Source organism: Galeopterus variegatus, unplaced genomic scaffold, assembly GCF_000696425.1.
Source record: "Galeopterus variegatus unplaced genomic scaffold, G_variegatus-3.0.2 Scaffold626, whole genome shotgun sequence".
NCBI lineage: Eukaryota > Metazoa > Chordata > Mammalia > Dermoptera > Cynocephalidae > Galeopterus > Galeopterus variegatus.
In genome coordinates, this window is record NW_007726737.1 from 44,593 (window position 1) to 67,261 (window position 22,669).

At 39.5% G+C, this 22,669-nt stretch overlaps 1 protein-coding gene across 1 annotated transcript in view; it reads left to right on the forward strand.

The window, feature by feature from the left end:
- Positions 1-6: 6 nt before the first annotated feature.
- The window catches only part of ARPC2 (actin related protein 2/3 complex, subunit 2, 34kDa), a 32,179-nt gene continuing 9,516 nt past the window's right edge, over positions 7-22,669 (forward strand). The window contains exons 1-7 of the mRNA XM_008570730.1: positions 7-12; positions 224-305; positions 9,240-9,274; positions 11,002-11,114; positions 15,035-15,080; positions 17,792-17,978; positions 18,695-18,788. Coding sequence (XP_008568952.1) covers positions 232-305; positions 9,240-9,274; positions 11,002-11,114; positions 15,035-15,080; positions 17,792-17,978; positions 18,695-18,788 — 549 coding nt within the window. The 5' untranslated portion in view covers positions 7-12; positions 224-231. The remainder of the gene's footprint in view (positions 13-223; positions 306-9,239; positions 9,275-11,001; positions 11,115-15,034; positions 15,081-17,791; positions 17,979-18,694; positions 18,789-22,669) is intronic.

Genomic DNA, 22,669 nt, shown 5'->3' on the forward strand with positions numbered 1-22,669 from the left:
TTCGGGGGCCAGGTCGGTCGGGTGGGTGGGTGTCTCCACAGTCAGTGCGTGCGCAGGCCTGCGCGTGCGTCTTCCCCTTCCCCCACCCCGGTGCCTCGTCCCTGCTCCCCTAACGTCCTACCGCACCCAGTCCTCCTCAGGGGGCAGCAGGGCCGCCTCCTCCGTTCTTTTCTCCTTTACCCACCTCACCCGCCCTTGTTTCTCCTTCCCCTGCCCGGGGCAGCCGCCGCCATGATCCTGCTAGAGGTGAACAACCGCATCATCGAGGAGACGCTCGCGCTCAAGTTCGAGAACGCGGCCGCCGGGTGAGCGCGCGTCCGGGGCCGGGGGTGGCGAGGGAGGCAGAGTTGAACCACGCTAGTCCTCAGTGTCATCCAGCCCCCCAGACCTGGAGGAACGAGATGGGGGGCCTGGCAGGGTGTACCGGCTGCCCCGGCGAGGTAGACGTGGGAGGCGATTAGCCCGTGGGGTGAGGGGCAGAGATGCATGGGGAGAGGCTCAGAGGAAGGATGCGGAAGCAGCGAGTGGATAGGAGTGTGGGTGCCAGAGAGCAGGAGACCTGTGGGACGTGAGGGCAGCTTGGGCTGGAACTCGCGCTGGAGGAGCCCATTGCCCTCTGGGGAAAGAAGGGGACCGCTTCCCTCTGTATTCCCCGTCATTGTTCAGAACCCAGAGAGAGCCCGTTTGGGATTCGGTTGGAAGTTTTCAGGAATTCCCAGGACTGGATGAGGGAAGAAGATGCAGGCCCAGATCACCACCAGCATTCTCGTTCCCTACCCCCATCTCCTTTAAGGAGCAGCAGGGAAGACTAAAAGCAGACCCAGACTTGCAGCCGGAAAAGCGATCTCTCTATAGTTTCCCTTCCCCATACCCTACTGTGAGAGTCACTGACCATTTTGATACATACTTCTCAAGCAAAGCTAATAGTCCCTCCATCCATATGCCTTCCTTATCTCTCCTCTGAGGTTCTAGTGCTCCTGCCCCACCCACTAGCCTGTATCTGGTTATCTTTTAAATTCTTATACAAGACCTCTGGACTGTGATTTCTTCTGTGGTAGTGCTGGTCCAGTTATACACACTTCAAAGTCTCCAGAATCTATAAAGTTCTTAGATAACCTTTTTTGTACCATTGGCCCTTTTAAAAGATGGGATGAGGAGCTGGCCAGTTAGTTCAGTAGGTTAGAGCATAGTTTTATAATACCAAGGTTAAGGGTTAGGATCCCTGTACTGGCCAGCCGCCAAAAAATTAAAAATAAGAAAGTAAAGATGGGCTTAGGATCTATTTCCAAGGCAGCCTTCTCTGTCGAGCACAAGAATCAGTAGAAGACACACACCTTCCTCCCTCAAAACTGTTTTGCTGGGCCGGCTCGGTAGCGCACTGCTACAGTGCACCGCTTGGGAGCGCGGTGGCGCTCCCGCCGAGGGTTCGGATCCCACATACAGACCGGTTCCCGCTCACTGGCTGAGCAAGGTGCAGGTGCGACACTGAGGGTTGCGATCCTGTTGCTGGTCCCGGTCCGGTATGGGCGCGACACTGAGGGTTGCGATCCGTTGCCGGACACGAAAAAAGACAAAAAAAAAAAAAACTGTTTTGCTTTTCTAATATAATATTTAAAACATAAGCCAAGGAATTGGGTTTTAGCTTCTAATTTTTAGTGGCCTGTGGCCAATCCCTTTACCTCATTTCCTTATCTGTGAGCATGGGGCTTCACATCTTGGTTTCACTGTCGGTAAAATAAGTGCAAACTGTTTCTGGTGAACTGGGAACTAGTAATAGGAAGTAAATGCTTGGAGATCCACAGATGGGAGAGGATTGGTGGAAGGGAAATTCTGAGTGGTCATAATGAACTTGTGGTTTGGAGGCATTAAGAAAAAAGTACTAAACCATCAGCTTAAATTGAATATATGTGTCTTGGCTCTTTTATAAGGCCACAGATTTTATCTGTAAAACAAAGCACTATCCATGAAATAAGTAACATGTGCAATGAGTAGTGCTCTTTCCTGCCAAGGGCTGCAGTTGCTTTTATTTTAGGCTGACTTGCTTCTTGTCTTACAGCCTGTTACCAGTTCCTTTGCACTTTATTCAAGTGAATCAGCCCAGGGTCTTATTTTGGGTGATTGGTGTGTACTTTTTTTGTAGCATATAGGAGGAAGTTGAATTAACTTCTGCATTTTCACAACTGATCTTAATGCATTCTCAAGTCCAGACTAGCAAAGAATGAGACCTGGGTGGTTTTAAGCTGATCTACAGGATAAATGCCTATGTGTTTTCAAGTAGAGGCATGCCTTTTAATGTAGGAGTACTTTCACATCTCTTTGTGTAGTAATAACTTGTGATACCAAAATGTGGCCCATTTTTCAGAACTTCAGCTCTTTCTTTTAGAAAATTATTCTTAAAAAGAGAAGCTAGCCATTTCAGAGGGATTTAAATAGGTCCTCAAGCCTGAAAGGCACAAGTTAGAACTTCCAGGATATTTTTTACAAAGATAGGCATTGTATTGAAGTTGGATTTTGAGAGAGCAGTAAATTTTGGCTTTTATTCTGGCCCATCTCCCCTTTAAGGTATGACTTTCAATAAGTGGGCTGAAAACATTCTGCTAAAAATTACTTTTAAAATCTTTGAAAAGGGCCAGCCCATGGCTCACTTGGGAGAGTGTGGTGCTGATAACACCAAGGCCACGGGATCGGATCCCTACATAGGGATGACCAGTTAGCTCACTTGGGAGAGCATGGTGCTGACAACACCAAGTCCAGGGTTAAGATCCCCTTACTGGTCATCTTTTAAAAAAAATAAAATAAAATCTTTGAAAAAAGACCGTGATATCATGCCTAGTAGGTAGGGCTTTCCTGGGATTGAAAATATAATGCCAGTAGAAGCCTGTTTCCAAGCAAGTGCGAGTTTCCAGGCATACCAGTAAGGTGAGCCAGCAGTGAAGCAGTTAAGTGTTTTATCAAGGCACAAACCTACACCAGAACTTCCAGCAAAGGATGACTAGTGTAATCATCATAAACATTTATGAGTCTCTACCAGTGCTCAGCACCATGCATCAAAAGAAGAAAAGGGCCTTTCTGAGAGAACCTATTGGCAAAGTTATGGAGGAGCTAAGGGTGACATATGTTGGGGTGGAGATCAGAGAAAGCCATTAAAAAAAGGGAGTAGCTTGGAGGAAAAACTCTGAGATTCTAAAAGCTTTGCCAGTGTGGGATCCTGCTGGAGAGGTCAGCTCCACCCTGCTTTTACACCTCTCAGAATAAAACAGTTGGGGAAATTACAGTTCAGAGCAGCCTTTTCCTAGAGTCCATCTTCCAACTGTGTGATGTCCAATATGATAGCCACTAGCTACATGTGGTTAAATATAAATAAAAATTGCTTAAAATGAAATAAAATTCAACTTGAGTTCCTTAGTCACCCTAGCCAAAAAGCATCGTATAACTTCGTATAATGTATGCTATACGAAGTTATTACGATCTTAACCCTTGACTTGGTGTTGTCGGCACCACGCTCAGCCAGTGAGCGAACCGGCCATCCCTATGTGGGATCCGAACCTGGGGCCTTGGTGTTATCAGCACCGCATTCTCCCGAGTGAGCCACGGGCCGGCCCCTTAGCCAAATTTCTAATGCTCATTTGCCACATGTGGCTAGTAGCTGCTGTATTTGGACAGCACAGGTGTAGAACATTTCCATTATTGAAGAAAGTTCTGTTGGACAGCAGTGTTCCAGCTACTGAAAATGCAAGCATGAGATAGTCTTAAAAACAGTTCTGTGGTACATACATCAGAATACAGTGGCAGTAATTTTCCTTTTGAGATTTATATTTTTTTAATGATGCCTCTCAGACCACCTCGCTGGATCTTCTTGCCTGTGACGTCCTACTGAAAGTCTAAACTTCCTTCTGGGTAAAGCAGTTCTGTCATCCAAACTATTTGAGAATGCATTTGTTCATGATAACCTTTTAATTTGGAAGCAGTTCTGACAAAGCCTAAAATTCATTCCAAACAAATTGTCTGTGACGTCCTACTGAAAGTCTAAACTTCCTTCTGGGTAAAGCAGTTCTGTCATCCAAACTGTTTGAGAATGCATTTGTTCATGATAACCTTTTAATTTGGAAGCAGTTCTGACAAAGCCTAAAATTCATTCCAAACAAATTGGTTTTTACTTTTTACTACCACACTCCTGGCAAGTGACATATTGGAACAATTCATGTATCCTCACAAAAGGATAATTATTGGTAAATTATCTTCCCGACAGCCTGCAAACTAAGAGAATGAGATTGATTAGAAAGCTATACCCAACACTGCAAATAAACTCATGCACAGGTCTTATCAACAGCATGGCCTTTTCATTTAATAATTCTTACCCAGACCCCCAATTAAAGCAGAAGTAATCTGGTAAATTAATTTAATTTTTTTGTTACTATATGCACACCAAGAACCTTTTCAGCCTCGGAGGCTAGGCCTGTCAACTTAGCCAGAGTCTGGAGTCCAAAATTGAGGAAATGCTGTCAAATGTGAATTGCTGTTGATTTTAAGTGCATGCTGGCTCCTTGCCCACAGCCTGTGCGTATTGTGGGGCGCTGCGGTTCTGTGAGGGGGAGTGAAGCTCAGTAAGCAAGCAGTGCCAGTTGGGTGGGTAAGGACTGTGGGAGGAGAAATTTAAGACAGGAATAAATTAAATCTTGCTGATACCTTGTTCTCATTCCCAAATATGCTGCATATGTCCTTAGGGACAGACTGGTTCCAAGTGAGTTGGAATTAGGACATTGTTTAAGCATTTAGAAGAAATGGAATGTAGTATCTGACTTGCTAAGACAATCTGGATGGTCTTTTTACAGGTCATTACAGTTACATACTGCTTCCTGTCCTCTGGCCTCCTTGGGAGCACTTTGGGCATAGAGCCCCAGAGCTGCACTCAACCAAACTGATGACTCCTTACAGGCTGGGTCTGTACTTTTAGTCATCTTTGTTTCCCCAGGATCCTCATTGTATAATATGGGCAGCTCAGTAAATGTTTTTCTTTTCATTTTTCTTTTTATTTTTATTTGTAAATGTTTTCTTGAAGGAATGAATGAAGCCAGATAGAATGATTCTTTGTTTTCTTTAGGAGCTTATCATTTTTCTGATATTATGTAAATTGGCTTTTAGGTCTCTTTGTTCTCCATATTTTGAGATATGGCTTAGCAGAGAGTAGGACCACCTCTTAACTAATATGATCCATTTTTGTAGGCTTTGCTCAAAAAGAGTAATGGGGGCCTTATAGAGGATTTAAAGGGGAGTGATTAGAAACCTTTATAGTGAGCAGGATTCAATAATTCCTCTAATTCACGATATACAAGGGTTAACTAGAAGAGGGACATAAATGCCCAAATGGATTTGGAACATAGGATGCATTCAGGAGTAAAAAGTCCTCGATGAGAAGAAAGGATTAGATAATACAGTTGCCGCAAGTCCTTTATTGACTGATAATTGACATTCCAGAAGCTTCCTTAGAAAAAAGATAGAAGAAAATTTTTAAGAATAGTTCTTGAAACCCATCTGAATGAATTGAATATGTTTTCTTGTTTTAGACTGTCCAGTCAGTAACCCTGAAGACTTTTCCAGCTGGCTTGTTCTAGGATTCCAAACATTACAAAAGTCTGACGCTAATAGGAGTCCTATTTATCTTTGTACTGCTAACCAATTCCTGATTCTGGGAGTTACCACAATCCCAGAACCTCTTCTAACGACAGTTTCAAAGTCCAGTCTTCTCCACCTAGGAGAAGAAAAACTAATTTATTGATTACCTTCTATGAACCAGGCACTGTGCTATACACTTCAACACAGTTTTGTTTAATTTTACAATATGCCTGTGTGACAGTAGTAGATCCCATTTACAGGTGAGAAAACTAAGGCTCGTAAGGGTTGGGGAGGGAGTAGACATTGAGTAATTAATATGTATGAAGCACTGTGCTAGGCATCCCTCACTGTGATTCCTGACCTTGTTTATCATACGGCACACACAAAACATGATCTTTTTTTTTTTTTTTTAATTAAAGATGACCGGTAAGAGGATCTTAACCCTTGACTTGGTGTTGTCAGCACCACGCTCACCCAGTGAGCTAACCAGCCATCCCTATATAGGGATCCAAACCCGTGGCCTTGGTGTTATCAGCACCACACTCTCCCGAGTGAGCCATGGGCTGGCCCTATGATCGTATTTTTATGGCACATTTGGGTAAATGGTCTAGCCTAAAGATCCTGCCACTGGCTACCCTAAGGGCTATGGGGATCATTATCTCAGCATATCTGTAACTTAGTCACAAGACACTGGTTAGGAAACTTTAAATAAGTCATCTCAATTAGTCTTCACCTTGTGAAGTGAGTGCTTTTTCCCCATTTTATAGAAGAGGAACCCAAGGCTCAGCAACATTTGAGTAACATTGCCTGTGGTCACATAGCCAGTAAGTGACAGAATTTGAATTGAACAGTCAACTCTGAAGGACTTGCTTTTTCTGTAATTAAACTCACCCCCAGTATCTGAAACTTTAGCAGATGGTAGAACAATAAATATCTTAACCATTTATTTCTTGGGCCTGTTAAGTGGTACACTTTCCCTCTGACCAGTCTTACTCCTCTGTCTCCGTAATCTTAAACTACAAAAGTAAAATAACAAACACCTGGTCTTGGAATTGAGAAACAATCCTGTCATGGTATATTTCACATTCAGCAGTCTCCTTGGTGGGACATGGAATTCTTGGACCTCCAACTCCGGGATGACTTCACGTGAAGTCTCCTTTGGCCTAATGCCCTCCTCAGCAGGCTTTCTCCTCTACAACCTTTTGTGCAGTCATAAATAGTAAACTAAAATATTAATGGAAGTGATTTGACAAATATTCCTTAGTCAGGCAGCAGACCACTTAGGATCGATCTTAGTGACTTCTCACACTGGAGGTCTGTGCTCAGAGTATTTTATGCCTAGAGGAATTTAAAATTTCAGAGAGCCAAAATGTTTATAATTTGGAATAAGTTTGTTTATTTATACATAGTTGATTTTTCACAGATCTGTTGATGAAGCAGGAGAGTGAGGAGCTCAGCCCTTCATTGAGTTAAAGCCTCTAAAGGTTTAAAAAAAAAAAAAAAAAAACTAAGTGATGCAGTATGGACTTTTGTAAACTCCCTGACTCTTCAGCACAATACCCAGGAAAATAAGAGCACTTCAAAAAGTTTATGGAGGCTGGCCCGGTGGTGCACTGCTACAGTGCGCCGCTTGGGAAGCGCGGCGGCGCTCCCGCTGAGGGTTCGGATCCCACATACAGACCGGCCGCTCACTGGCTGAGCGAGGTGCAGGAGCAACACCGAGGGTTGCGATCCCGTTGTCGGTCCCGGTCCGGTGCGGGCGCGACACTGAGGGTTGCGATCCGTTGCCAGTCATGAAAAAAAAAGACAAAAAAGGACGGTCCGGTGCGGGCGCGACACTGAGGGTTGCGATCTGTTGCCAGTCATGAAAAAAAAAGACAAAAAAGGAAAAAAAAAAGTTTATGGAAAGATTCATATTATCTTTTAATTCCATTTTTCCGCGAGCTTTTAAAAGTACCCTCATATGGTCCTGTGCTTCCTCCCAGTGAGCGTTCTCTTAATATTTCATTCAGGTGGGCCGTAGATTTCATTTTTTTGTTCTTTGCTTTTGTTTTCTAGAGATAAGGAATGGTTGTTGGTTCCTGGCCACAGTTTCAAACTGAAAGCTCAGAAACAATACAAGTTTTCATCCAGTTCTTTTCTCATATTCTGAACTCACTGCTTCTTCATAACCCCCCCGTCACTTTCATTTTTAGAGACACCGAATATGTTTTTCCCAAGTCACATACAGATGGCTTTAAAGAAACAGGGTGGCACTTTGTATGTGATTTGTACAGGACTAACGTGTTTAATGAGAGCCAGTTTCCTTTAGTCTCTGAATCAGCTTTTAACAGCCATAAACCATGTTAGATATTCCATTATTTCCCAGCAATCGTGGAGGGCAACTCAGTCTTGATTCCATTCACAGGTGAGAGAGCAGAGATAGAGTAAAAGATATGTATTTGATTGAGAGATCTTGAGGAAATTAGGCAAAAAAAAAAAAAAAAACCTTGAAAATGTGTACATCTTGTCTGCTAGCCCATAAAACAAAGTGGAATCGTTTGAGTTATAGGTAGCTAAGTGATAAAGCAGTAGAATCTTCATTTGTTTCCTACCATTGGCTTTGAGGAGAAAGAGGGAACGATATAAAGTATCTTTTCACTAGGGGTTAATTGAATATTATTTTTTATAGGTAGGATGTATGTCATGCTTTCTCGGTAATAACTCAACAGCATTTGTCAGATAGAAGTAAATGTACCAGGCTAAGCTGGGGATCTCACAGAAGTCATTGCCTTCCAGGATAAGTTCTTTCAGGTCTGTTCTTGTTTTATGTGTAGCAGTTCTATGAGATAGGTAGGAGGATTTTTATCTCCCATTTTATAGATGAGTAGGTGAGAAAAAAAGGCATGAAGGTGTTAATTTGTCCCAAAACATGAGCCTGATGAAAAAGCTAAAGTTGGAAAACAGATGTCTTGACTATCCTCCTCAGTGATTTCAGTGTTATTTTGTGCTATATGAGACTACAAAGCTGGAATTTAAAAACAAAACCAAACTAGAGTAGAACCAAAGAGGGCTTCATGAAAGGAGGTGGTAAGTACTTTGGTGGTATAAAGGAAGAGAGGAAGATGTGTAGGAAGACTTACAGATGGTCTTTGAAATGAAATAGAACTTGGTGTTTTATTTTATGGCCTGAAATTATCCTTTCACTTTAAACAAATTAAAACCATTCTACATTATACTTAGCCATTTTCGTGCTGAATGTAGTATATTACAGCCATCACCACTGTCTGGTGGGGGAGACATTGACCAAAAAATGGCATTTTGTGGTTCACATATACAAACACGTGTATATCATGTTCTTAGGGAATTGAGAATTGAAAAGTAAGCACCAGCCATGGCAAGAGATTCAAAAGCATGTGAAAAAGAAAAGCTACAGCTGGCCTTCTTCCTTTTTTTATCTTCTGCTTTAAGCAAGTCCAAAGGCTGAGGTGCATGAGAAAATAAATTGTGTACTCTCGTCAGCAATAAACCTAAGATTTATACAGAATGGTCTGATCTTAAGTAAAGCTCAGGAGCCTTTCCAGGTTCCCTTGAAGGCAAGCAGCAATACAGCTATCTTAAATAAGGGCCTTTTTTTTGTTTTACAGAAACAAACCAGAAGCAGTAGAAGTCACATTCGCAGGTAAGTGTCTTTATCACAACCCTATTAAGAAAAGGCACAATATAAAAAAATAGAAAATAAAATAGTTCCTAAAGTAAACATTAACATTTGGGGCACTGTCCCCTGTCAAGTCTTTTTGAGGTCTTTATCTTAAATGAGCATTTTATATATTTAATACATTGATGACTGACTTTGGAGTTTAGTAAACTATGTAAAGTTACCTGCTGATATCTTAAAGGTTTGGATTTAATTTTGGCACAAATTAAGGTGTTATTTTAACTTCAAAATATTACATTATCATCTTTGGGCGGGGGGTGGGGGTGGCAGCTGGCTGGTATAGGGATCCAAACCCTTGACCTTGGTGGAGGTTATCAACACCATACTCTAACCAGGTGAGCTACCAACCAGCACTACATTACTGTCTTCAAGTAGCCATCTTCTCAGTTTGCCTAGCACTAGATTAGTGGGGAAGCATGAACAAGCTAGAGACCTGTTCGTGAAGTCACAGAGAGATGTTGCTGCTTTCTATTCCCTGTCAAGAATTAGGTGTTGATAGTACTCGCTTGCTGCACGAGTTTTGGGGAATTATACTACCACCCTTTGTAAAACGAGAGTGCTCAGCTAGATGATCTTGGAAGATTTTTGAAATGGTGAAGTGCTATGACTTACAGGCCAGGCACCATCCCGGTCCCCTCCTACTAACTAGCAATGCCAGATCTCCTCCTGGGATTCTCATGCCAGCTCCCTGGAGTGATGGCACTAAAGTGATGGCATTCAGCACCTAGTTTTGGGAATTACACAGGCTGAGTCAGTCCTCTGCATATTGAGAAAGATAGAACCCAAAAAGAGGGGAGGCTTGTAAGACAACAGTATTTAAAAAATTTTTGAAACAATAGAGAATATTTGTTGAACACTTAAATGGACATTTTATATTAAGTTGTTTTTTTAAATTTAGGCATACCAGTGATTATGTTTTTAAAAAACATATTGTGATTATGTTTTTTAAAAATAGTCTTCTAGGGCCAGCCCATGCCTCACTTAGGAGAGTATGGTGCGATTTAGGCATACCAGTGATTATGTTTTTAAAAAACATATTGTGATTATGTTTTTTAAAAATAATCTTCTAGGGCCAGCCCATGCCTCACTTAGGAGAGTATGGTGCAATAACACCAAGGCCACAGGTTCAGATCCCTATATAGGGATGGCCAGTTCACTCACCTGGGAGAGCGTGATGCTGACAACACCAAGTCAAGGGTTAAGATCCCCTTACCAGTCATCTTTTATTAAAAAAAAAAAAAAAGTCTTCTGTTCTTTACCGTCTAAAGATACATTCTGAAGTATTTATGGATGAAATGATGTGATGTTTGGGATTTGCTTCAAAATAAGTCATTGGGAGGGGGTGTGTTGAAATTAAACAGGATTGACCATGTGTTGATAATTGTTGAAGCCGTGTATTGGAGATGGGAGTTTGTTATACTGTTTTTTCTACTTTTTTACATGTTTAAAATGCATCACAATAAAAGTTTTTAAAAAAATTCTTTCAGCACCAAGCTGTGATTAAGGTAAGAACAGCTTTGTTATTTTAGGAAAAAGCAAGGAGATGAGTACTCAGCAGTTCCATCGCAGTGTTTTTACTGATTCCCCACATAGATTTAAAATAAATGCCATTTTATTTATATGCCTTCTTCTAAGGGGTCATCCTTGGGGCCTGCAGTAAGATTAAGCAATCTTATTTGCTTTCCTCACAGATTTTGATGGGGTACTCTATCATATTTCGAATCCTAATGGAGATAAAACAAAGGTGATGGTCAGTATTTCTTTGAAATTCTACAAGGAACTTCAGGCACATGGTGCTGATGAGGTAAGTTTCACATCATTTTCTTTAGGACTCTTGTATTCTCACCTTTTATTGGCAGCTTCTCACTCATAGAAGATCCATAGCATTAAATCACCTCCACTGGCACTAGTCATGCTAGACAGCATGCTCACCTAACCAGGGGCTCTTGACTCAATATCCCATAGTGATAAAAAGAAGTGTGTTTCTCAGGAGAGGATTTGGCTCTTTGCTTGCTTGCTTTTTAGAGAAAGATGTCTCTAACCAAAGCTTAATAACTTTATCAAAATCTTAAAGGGATTTGCCTTTATTTGCTTTTATATATGCTACCAGGATTTTGTAGAGCAATGAAAACAAAAACAGCTTTAATTCTCCAAAAACATAGCAAAGAATTTCCTTGACTAGTACAAAAATAGCTGTCAGAAGAATGAGACAGGTTCTGATCTGTTTTTGTAACATTATCAAGGCAGGTATACTGTACGAGTATTACTTCTGGCTTGCTTAAATTTTTTAATCTTAGTTACTCATTCTGGAAGTTTAGGCGTAACTAGCTGCCCTTTAAATTTTTTAGTTTAATGGTTTTTGGTGCTGGCCTCTTTAGACATCTCTTACTTATAACTACTTTAGGGGAAATAAGAGATGTCAGGACCTTGCTAAACTCTCGATGTCCATGCCTTGTTCACGGGCTTCTTTCAATAGCTGAAGTAGCAGGTTTGGTTCCTGTTGAACTATATTTGCTCTGGGTAGAACCATTTATGGAAGAAAGAAAATGCTATTACACCAGTGCGCACACGTTGTGGTTGGGTCTCAAAGCAGGAAGTATGACTCAGTTCCTGAATCAGTTTTCAAATATCTTAGTTTTAACAAAGTACTCCTTAATCTGCTGAATGAAGAGACAACCATTTCTGTTTTCTTTCTGAAAAGAGTAGTAGCTTTTTAATTATTTAAAATTTATGTAATGAGGCTGTTTGTAAAGGAATATGCTCAAAAGCTTGCTAATTTTTTTGTATAAAAACTGAAGTTGATCTTAACCGAACAATACCAAGAGTCATAGGTAGTCACTTCCCTTAGTTATTCAAATGCATGTAATTTGTCCCATAAGTTTAAGGAAAGAAGAAACATTTAGAGAATTTGGATTCAGGGTTATTTTACTAGAAAAAGAAAAGCTTCAGAAAGAGGAAATAATCCTTTTATAAAGCTTATGAAGGATTATTATATAAAAGATAATAGCTAACTCTCTTCTTTACCAGATAAAGAGCAAGAGGAAATAAGTGGTTGTTTAGGCAGCCCTGCTTTAGGTTAGCTATAACTACCTGAAAAGAAGATTTAAACATTTGAACAGACAACTAAAAAATTGTGTAATCATTCTCCCTAGACAGTCCTCTCTCTTGAAAGATCTGGGTGCAGCAATAATCTTGGAAGTGAAAGGAAGTATTAAGCTAAATTTCTTAAATCTCATTTTCCATTCTGTGCTTTTCTTACAAAGGAACTCCAGAACACATGCTATTCTTGTACCTAACACAAGGGTCAAAGAACCAACCCCACCCACTAAAGTGGGTGGAGTGAGTAACATTCACAGTATTGGAGCAGAGTACACAGTAAATGGCTCCCTGGGTTGGTTAAACAGTGACCAGCCTGTAATAACCACAGGAAGCTTATTACATTGTCACAAGCTGTTTTTAAAGGCAGAATGCCCCTGCTGCTAGGGTGGGAAGGTCTAATGGTGACAAGTGATAGATTGCCTCCACCTGTCTCCTGGTGGCAGGTTGGGAGAGGGGGCACAAATTAAATCATGGTTAAAAGTGAAAGTGAAGTAACAGGGAAGCATTGCCTGGTTTTGCAAAGGGGAAGGAGTAAAGGAGTTGAACGTGATAGAAATTTGGCACTAAGTACCTCTTAGGTCTCAATATTAATTTAGTAAGCTTGGAATTAAACTGAATCTTAGAAACTGTTGTTTCTCCCACATCTGATTTCCCCTTCCTTCAAGTACCAATAATACACACAGTATAGAATTGCAACTCAGAGGAAGCATGCTGGTTAAAATTCTTGTGAAATATACATGTTACTTTTTTTCCCCCAAACTCTTTAGGAGAAGTAGTATATGGAACACCTGAAGATCAAATCTCTCTGTGCCACTAATAAACTCTATGACCTCGAACCCCAACCTTCAGTTCCTCCTCTGTAAAAGATACTTCACAGTGGCTATATGATCACCAAACAGGAACTACAAGTGGCATTACTTATCTTTTGCCTTTATGTAAACAGCTGTGATCATTGATTCATGCTTTGAGGTCCACTCTACTATCCAAGTTTTGAGGATTAGGGATTTCTTCCAGTTGTAGGAAAATGGTCAAATAAATATGTAGAATACTAAGAAATTATGGTTCTATGGACTGTTTGCAGCAGGCCATTACTTAAGGTGTTTCCAAAGAATATTTAAAAATGGGTGGGGAACCTCACCATTCGAAAACTTTTTCAAACAGATGAGACGAAAAATATTTGATGTTCCTTTAGATATTTATTACATGCCCCTGTATGCAGCTGTTGCTCTGAGCACTGAGAACATAACAGTGAATAAGGGACCTGCTCATGTGGAGCTCAACTCTAGCACTATCTGTTCATAGCGCTTTTCTCTGGCTAATGAAATGCTTTTAAACAAGCATATATGACTTATAATTAAACAAAAGTTTGTGCTTTTGCTTACTTTTAATTTGGTAACTTAAAATTTTGCTTATTTTTAATTTGGTAACTTAAATTTGATCATAGATTAAGTACCCTGGGTTTTTTAAATTGTGTTTTGTATGTTTTAGGGTTTTTTTGTTTTTGTTGTTTTGTGTTTTGGTATCCTAGAAAATATTAAAGGATTGTTAGTGTGTTTGTGGTGAGAAAGTGTTAGAAATTGTCTAGATGTCTATTGACAAAACCCTGTGGACTGTCATACTACTGAGTTTTAGTATATCAGTCTCAGTTTTACCTTCTTGTGGAATAGTGATGATACCTTTCCTCCCTAATTATAAGTTTTCAATGAGGGTTAGTAATAAGTCATGTTTGTGTTCTGCCTCTTAAACATATGAAAACTACTAAGCACCAAAGAACTTATTAGATTGTTAATAATTAGATTGTTCAATATTTCCTTTGTTTTCATCTCCAGTTACCTGCCTTTCTACTACTTAATATATTCCATAAAACGTTGAAATCAGAACTATTACTTCCAAAATAAAAAGTGTGTTTATTAAACCATGTCAGTCTAGGAGCAGTTTCCACCAGGTGAAGCATTCACACTGGCAGAGAAAACATAGGAAGGTGTAAAAGGGGCTCTCATTTTGTCATTTACTTCTAAACTGCTTTTGATTTGTATTGGTTTTGAGGGAAAGACCTGTATTATAGTGTACAACCTTCTGTGGACCCACCAGTATTAATAGCTGGCTAAGATTCCATTATCCATTGTCCTTTGCCTTAAAAGCTGGTAATGAGCTAAGTAATTTTAAAGCATACAGGATTAGCAGGCTACCAGAATCAATTCTGAACAATCCCATTTTTATCTCTTCAGTTAATGGCATGGCCTGTGTTTAGTTGATCCATTCTCTCTTAGTTTGGCATCCTTCTGCTCTCCTGAAAACAAAAGATGATTAAGTGTAAGATAAAGGATCTGGAGGAGAATAGCGAACATGTAAATGGTGTGATCAAGTCCTAAAAGAATAAAAGATGAGCTTTGATTGAAAGACAGATCCTAAGCTAACCTTTTGGATTCTAATCTCAGTTCTATGAATGACCTGTTCAGTGACTCAGATAAATCCGTTTCTATCTCTGTGTCTAGTTTCCCACCCACCAAATGAAAGTTAAGAAGAACGCTGGCTTAGGAAGAGCTTGGCAAGTATAGTGCTTTAAAAATAATGAAATTATCATGACCTTTAGGTTAACATACTTTATTGTTTTTTATTTTCTAGTTATTAAAGAGGGTGTATGGGAGCTTCTTGGTAAATCCAGAATCAGGTATGTAGTAATGTGAGCAGCCATGGAATGACGTGTGAAGAGACATGTTCTGTTTATATTATGCTTTTTTTAGCCAAAGGACTTTATTTAACTATTATTTATTTAGTGAAATAATTCTGCATGAGCCCAGTTCCCAATTCAATTTCCTCTGTAAAAATGGCTTTTAAGACGCTTTGCTTTGTCCAATGTGGTTACACAGTAGGGTATGTGGAATTGACATATGTCATTTTTAACATTTACTTGATGGGGCCAAGTGACTCTTCCTTAATCGTTGAGCCATAGGGCCACCTTTGTTTTGCTCGTGGTGATTAAAATGCCTTTGAGGAGACCAAGCAAACATTGATTCCCATCCTCAACCCCTAATAACATCTTTTTCTGTACACTGTATATTTAGAGAAGGAGGAGGAATATTCACAACAGTATTCTCATATTTTCAAGTAAGAAAAATGTCAGTCCCCCCCTTAATCCATTTTTCTAGTAGTCGATCTCTGCATTCATGGCCACAGGAACTGAAAGACATCATCCTATCCTTGATTAGAACAACTATGTTTTATACTGCTTTAAAGGAGGTTTGAAGTGGAAAGACTGAACAAGGGCTGGCTGGTTTGCTTAGTTTGTTAGAGTGTGGTGATATAACACCAAGGTCAAGGGTTCAGATCCCCATACCAGCCAACTGCCAAAAAAGAAGAGAAAGATTGAACAGCATTTTCACCCATCTGATTCAGTGGTATGTCTCAAATTCTGAAGCACTTAGTGGGCCCCAAAGTGAGAAGCAGGTAGTAAGACCATCTGAACATATTTGTCACTCAAATATTGTTTCTGTGGTACCTCAGTCAGCAAACTGTTCTAAGAAGGAAGGTCTTTCTGTGTCTCACTCTCTTAACAGCAGTTACTTTTGCTATCTTATTTCTTCCCCACCACCTCCAATGGAATAGTTAGTGTCTCCTATAGTTCTGCTTTTGGAAACAAAGTATCTAATAAAGAAAGGTGCCTTTGGAATGCAACTTTTACTGGGAATATTTGTGGGTGGGAACTTAGACAGTCCATAAAGAATACTGAAATATGTTAATCCCCAAATTGATAGAACAAATGTATCACAGAAATAAAAATCAAGACAAGTAACACTGTAGGCTTTAAGAAGAATCAAGGAGTTTAAGAAAGAGTGAGACTTAAAGAAAGAAACAGATCTAAAACGGAAGAGTCATGCTGGAACTCTTGGCATGCTTGTCACAGCTGAGATCCTGACGTGGCGAACTTACGTTTCTGTCTGTGGGCCTTCTCTTCTTCCACCTTGTACCAGAGACATTGCCAGATTGCACACCCTGTGTTTAAACAAGTGAACAGTATAAAAGTTTGTGAAAGTAGTGTCTCTCCTCTTTGTTTATGTAGGCAGGTTTGGAAAACTCAGCAGGCTGTGTTAGATTTTGCTTTTCATCATCAGTATGTTCTATTCATTTTATCAGAAGCCTTACTTAAAGTCAGACTCTAGCTATAGTTTTGTTTGGCTTGCTTTATTTGGCTTCTTAAAACTAGCAGACCTCAGCTGTAAATATTTTCTTTTTTATCTAATCTTCTTGTAGTCTATTTGCTTCTCTGGTTTTCAGGTACCTAAAATGGAATGGTGCTTGATGTTATTTAATATTGGAGTGCCAAAAATGTGCTAAGCGTTATCTAGAACAAAGATGTAGACAGCCCATGCTCTCAAAGAGGATAGATCAACCAAAAACACAGACCTCAGGAATGCTCTTGGGAAAAAATAAAATGTGATGTAGTATAAAGGTTTGAGATATTCAAAAGTGTGAAATCCATACAGTTCTGGTAAAATTCTTCTCATCAGTTGCCTAGAATGTGAAATGACCCTCAGCGATGTTCAAATTCTTGCAAAAACATCTCTAGGCTTTTTGGCACAAAGTGACAAAGCCAGGATTTGGACCCTGGATTTGAGTTCTGTTCAACTCAAAATAGAGTGGCCTATACCCGTATATCATTCTGTGTTCATTTGGCAAATCACTTTGCTTCTTTGAACCTCTTTTTCCCTCTGTAAAATGAGAATAACCTTATCTGGCCTGCCTACTTCAAAGAATTGTTATGGAAATCAAATGAAGTAAAATGTTAAAAAACATTTTGAAAATTTTACAGTGTATACAAATAAAAGCTATTGGGGAGGTGTATATGCAAGCAGATATTTAGGGTTTTTTACCCTACATCCTCTCACAAAGGGTTTGCAATGGCATGTAAGGGTGTATACTTTATTATCAGAAAGCTGACCGTGTTGACACTTGAAACGTTAAACCGTCAGAGAAAAATATGAGATGTCCTATACAACTTCACAACTTCCCCTTCACAACTGTCTCTGGATCGCTAGATTCCTAATCATAGTTCCCACGTTATGACTTCTTCCCATTCTATATTTGTAAACAGTGATCTTGATATTTGTTCAAATTTTTGCTTAGCATTTGTTAATTAGTTGTATATGTATTTACAAGGATTTTACAAGAACTGAGATTTTATTTCTCCTTATTTTGCACTATGATGTAGATGGAAATGGACAACATTCTACCTGCGTTAAAAGTACAGACACTGAGACAAAGTAAAATGTCATTAAAACTGAAGCGTTTTTTTAAAATTGCCATTATTCTGTTATTTGGGAGAGATCGGGAAGCTTTTTTAATGAAAATATATAACTGCTGGATGTTATTTTACCCCTCTAGGATATAATGTCTCTTTGCTATATGACCTTGAAAATCTGCCTGCATCCAAGGATTCCATTGTACATCAGGCTGGCATGTTGAAGCGAAATTGTTTTGCCTCTGTGTTTGAGAAATATTTTCAATTCCAAGAAGAGGGCAAGGAAGGAGAGAACAGGGCAGTTATCCATTATAGGGATGATGAGACCATGTGAGTATAGAATTTGTCACACCAGGATAGCACTACTGAAAGAAATGTGGCTCAGTCAAACTTAAACTTCAAGGGCCGGCCCGTGGCTCACTCGGCAGAGTGCGGTGCTAATAACACCAAGGCCATGGGTTCGGATCCTATATAAAGACAAAAAAAAAAAAAAAATTTAAACTTCATTGTGTGAATCCCCCTGATAATGTTTTTCTCGTAAAATTCCTTAAGCCAGGATGTAGATGATGGGGGGAAAAATCAGCTACTTCTCTCTCCTAGTTCCAGACATCAACAATTGACAAAAGATGAAAAGAGAATCTAATGCTTTCCTTTAAAAGGCACCACTAATCTGGAGGCAGAGGGTGACCATAAGTTCTGTGTTACTAAACTTCTTAGATTATCTACATACTATGAGTCTCATAGTATATAAAGATATTACATTTTAAAAAGTGGAGTTCTGAGAATCACTAACTCTGGATTACATGTCTTGCCATTTATACCAGTAAACACAATGTGCTTTTGGTAATTTCCATCTCCTGCTTTTCTTAGGGCATGCATTTATTGCACTAACTTTGTTGGCCATAAACACCTAATCTCACTTGGCACACCTTTGTTTTATGAATTAAGAGATTTATGGCTAGCCTTCTACTTTGCTTATAGATCAAGTAATTAACAAAACTGCATTCTGATTCTGTACTTACTTTCATGGGTTTTGTTCCCCTCAGGTATGTTGAGTCTAAAAAGGACAGAGTCACAGTAGTCTTCAGCACAGTGTTTAAGGATGACGATGATGTGGTCATTGGAAAGGTGTTCATGCAGGTATGGAGTGGACATCTTGGGGGGAACCGTGGCGATGATTTATACTTTTGCACCAAAACACACTGTAGTATAGAAAAAAGAACTAGCAGCTTTATTGATGTTGGAGCTTGTTGAAGATTTCATTAAACAACCACCCCCCACGTGTGTGTGTGTGTGTGTGTGTGTGTGTGTGTGTGTGTTTAATGTTATATTTTTTCTTAGTGATTCTAGCCTTTTGCAGGACAGGACTAGAGGGTGAATTGGATATTAAACATACTAAATATGACTATATTAAGTATTTTTCCTACCATGGGGTCTTTGATGTAAAGCTAGGTCAGGTTTTCTACCCTCTTGTGTTTCCTTGTATTTCTAGCAAGGTCTGCTCTTGGCTTGGTTTAGTCTTAAGGTATTTTCAGAGTACAGTCTATAGCAAATTCTTAAGTAGTAGATAATACATTAATAGGTGGAGTTGAACTGACAGAGGAGAGAGTGGGCCTGGGTCTGAATGAGTCACCACTCATTTTAAGTTTAAGTTTGCCTTCCTCAGAAGAAGCTCATCTACTAAGAAGAGTAATGGGGCTTAGCAGGACATTTTGTAATTGAATTTTCAGTACAGTTGGACTCAGGTCATATACCCATTGTGGCTTTGCCATGTTGTCTTTTAGCCACTTGCTGGCTATAGGACTAAGAGTTCGTCAAGTGGTATCCATGCTGGTTTCTTCTGAGATGGCTCAGCATTCAAAGTCTCATACAGTGATTAAATTGTTTAAAAATTTTAGCACATTCATTCTGTTCTTTGGCAGGGTGATGAGATTTTAAGATTCTGAGAAAGAATTTTTTTTGCCAAATAGAGTTGAAAAACAGCCGTGCTTAATATAGTGAAATACTTTATGTGTAGCCTTCCAAGTGGCTAGGAAAATCTTCAGAAGTGATATCCTCAACTTGATCCATTTCTAGTGACTTTTGTCTAGTTTTGGCTAGTTTAATCAGAAATTCTAGTTTGTGGATCCCTATGCCGAAAAATTGAGAGTACATAACTTTATGAAAGCATATACACACACACACACACACATAGGCATATCTCTTATATCTCTTAAGTCCTAAAAGTAAGCCTTTAGACAGGCATTTTGTGTGTTTTTATATAGAAATGATGGGAGAATTAATTGCAGTAGCTCAGAAATTGAGCTAAATCCAGACTAACAAACTAATTTAAATTCTTAAGTAGTAGATAATACATTAATAGGTGGAGTTGAACTGACAGAGGAGAGAGTGGGCCTGGGTCTGAATGAGTCACCACTCATTTTAAGTTTAAGTTTGCCTTCCTCAGAAGAAGCTCATCTACTAAGAAGAGTAATGGGGCTTAGCAGGACATTTTGTAATTGAATTTTCAGTACAGTTGGACTCAGGTCATATACCCATTGTGGCTTTGCCATGTTGTCTTTTAGCCACTTGCTGGCTATAGGACTAAGAGTTCGTCAAGTGGTATCCATGCTGGTTTCTTCTGAGATGGCTCAGCATTCAAAGTCTCATACAGTGATTAAATTGTTTAAAAATTTTAGCACATTCATTCTGTTCTTTGGCAGGGTGATGAGATTTTAAGATTCTGAGAAAGAATTTTTTTTGCCAAATAGAGTTGAAAAACAGCCGTGCTTAATATAGTGAAATACTTTATGTGTAGCCTTCCAAGTGGCTAGGAAAATCTTCAGAAGTGATATCCTCAACTTGATCCATTTCTAGTGACTTTTGTCTAGTTTTGGCTAGTTTAATCAGAAATTCTAGTTTGTGGATCCCTATGCCGAAAAATTGAGAGTACATAACTTTATGAAAGCATATACACACACAAACACACACATAGGCATATCTCTTATATCTCTTAAGTCCTAAAAGTAAGCCTCTAGACAGGCATTTTGTGTGTTTTTATATAGAAATGATGGGAGAATTAATTGCAGTAGCTCAGAAATTGAGCTAAATCCAGACTAACAAACTAATTTTAAAAGCTGTGAAGCATATTCAGATCTCTGTGCTGGCCAGCTGCCAAAAAAAAAAAAAAAAAGCTATAAAGCATATATTTAGATTTGGCTGGGACTTTTTTTTACCAGTCTTGTTCCATTTTATTCCAGGAAACATTTTAACTTATTTTTATACTTTAAACAGTTTCTATCTGGGAGAGTTCGCTGGAGATTTGTTCCTTAGGAGAATTTTGTGTATTCTTTGAAAACAAAGCCTCTTTGGCGTTTTTGCACTAACAGTATCTCTAGTTAGTGACTGGCCTGGCACTGTGCAGGCCATATGGTGTCTAGGAATGTGAAGACACTGGGCTCAGGAAGCCATCTGCCCGGCCACCCTTTGCAAGTGCAGAGGCTGGGGTAATTTGTTGGTTATAACCATAAAAACCAGACTTTTGCTAGACTTTCCCCCAAAATAAATTGTTCTAACTTTTTTCCTAGGCCTAGAATTTTTAATTTCTAGGAGAAAAGAGAATAGTGAATTTCTAACATAGAAAGTTGTGACCTGGGAATACTGTTTGAAGTTCTTATGGTCATGAATCTGCTTGCTGTGGTCCTTTGTGGGCATTCTCCTGCCAGCATGCACATCCAACCTGGTCAGGAAACAAGTCCTGTTTTTGTCATTTGGCAGGTAGACTCTGAGGGATGCTTATGCTGCCTTTAAGAAAAAAGGAGTTTCCATTCCCCCACTCACATGGGGGCCATACTACTCAGCATTGGTGTATTAGCTTTGTAGGCATGCTAGCTGGGCACTGGAGGAAGTTATCTGTTCAGAAATAAGACACAAGCAATCAGCCTCACAGTTGTGAAGATGTTATTTTGAGGACTCTTTCTACCTGTTTACATGTGTGGTTATATCTATAAGATATTTTCCCAAACTGGGAACACTGAGTCAAAGTCAATAATTTTGGCAGATGTTGCCAAACTTTTCTCCATAGGGATTGTACCCTTTTCTCTCCCACCAATAATGGCTGAGAGTGCCCATTTCCCCAGTGTGATGTCAAACTCTTCAGTTTCTGCTGATATCTAGGTTAAGAATGGTATCTACATCCTTTTATGAGTGAAGTCAAAACATCTTTTCTTATGTTAAAGTCCATTTGTTTTTCTTTTCCTGTGAAATGTCTCTATGTCTTTTACCCATTTTTCTATTGGGTCATCGATCTCTCAATTTCTTTATATACTAGAGAGATTAGCCCTTCATCTGTGATAAGAGTTGCAAATATCTTTTCCAGTTTGTCATTAGACTGTTTTGTGGGGGGGGGTTCCCATGCAGAAGTTTATTTGTACATAATCAAATCGATCAATCTCTTTTATGGCTTCTAGATTTTGAGTCATAGTTAGAAAGCCCTTCCCTACTCCAAGGTTATAAAAAAATTTACCTGTGTTATTTTCCTAGTGTTCTTATAAAGTTCATGTTTACGTTCCTGGTTGAAGATGCTACCTTTATCATATAATAAATTCTTGTATATACTTGGATTTATTCTGAACTTCCTATGATAAATTATACTTTGATGGAAGAGAGAAATAGTATAATGTTAAAAAGACATCCTACCCAAAGGGAGAGAAAAGAGGCAGTGTTGCTGGTTTATACCTAACAAAGACAGTAATGAAAATGGAGGGCTGTTTGGGTTTTTTTTTATCTGTTTTTAGTGTTATTTAAGAGAGAGAATGAAGGAGAAGCAAAGACATCAATTTATGTAAAGGATAATTGCAAACCAGAAGCATATTGTTGACTAAGTTTTAAATGTATTATTTTCCATATGCAGAACTAATGAAATGCTGGCCGGCCCGGTGGCGCACTGGATAGTGCGCCGCTTGGGAAGCGCAGCGGCACTCCCGCCCGAGGGTTCGGATCCCACATACAGACCGGTTCCCGCTCACTGGCTGAGTGAGGCG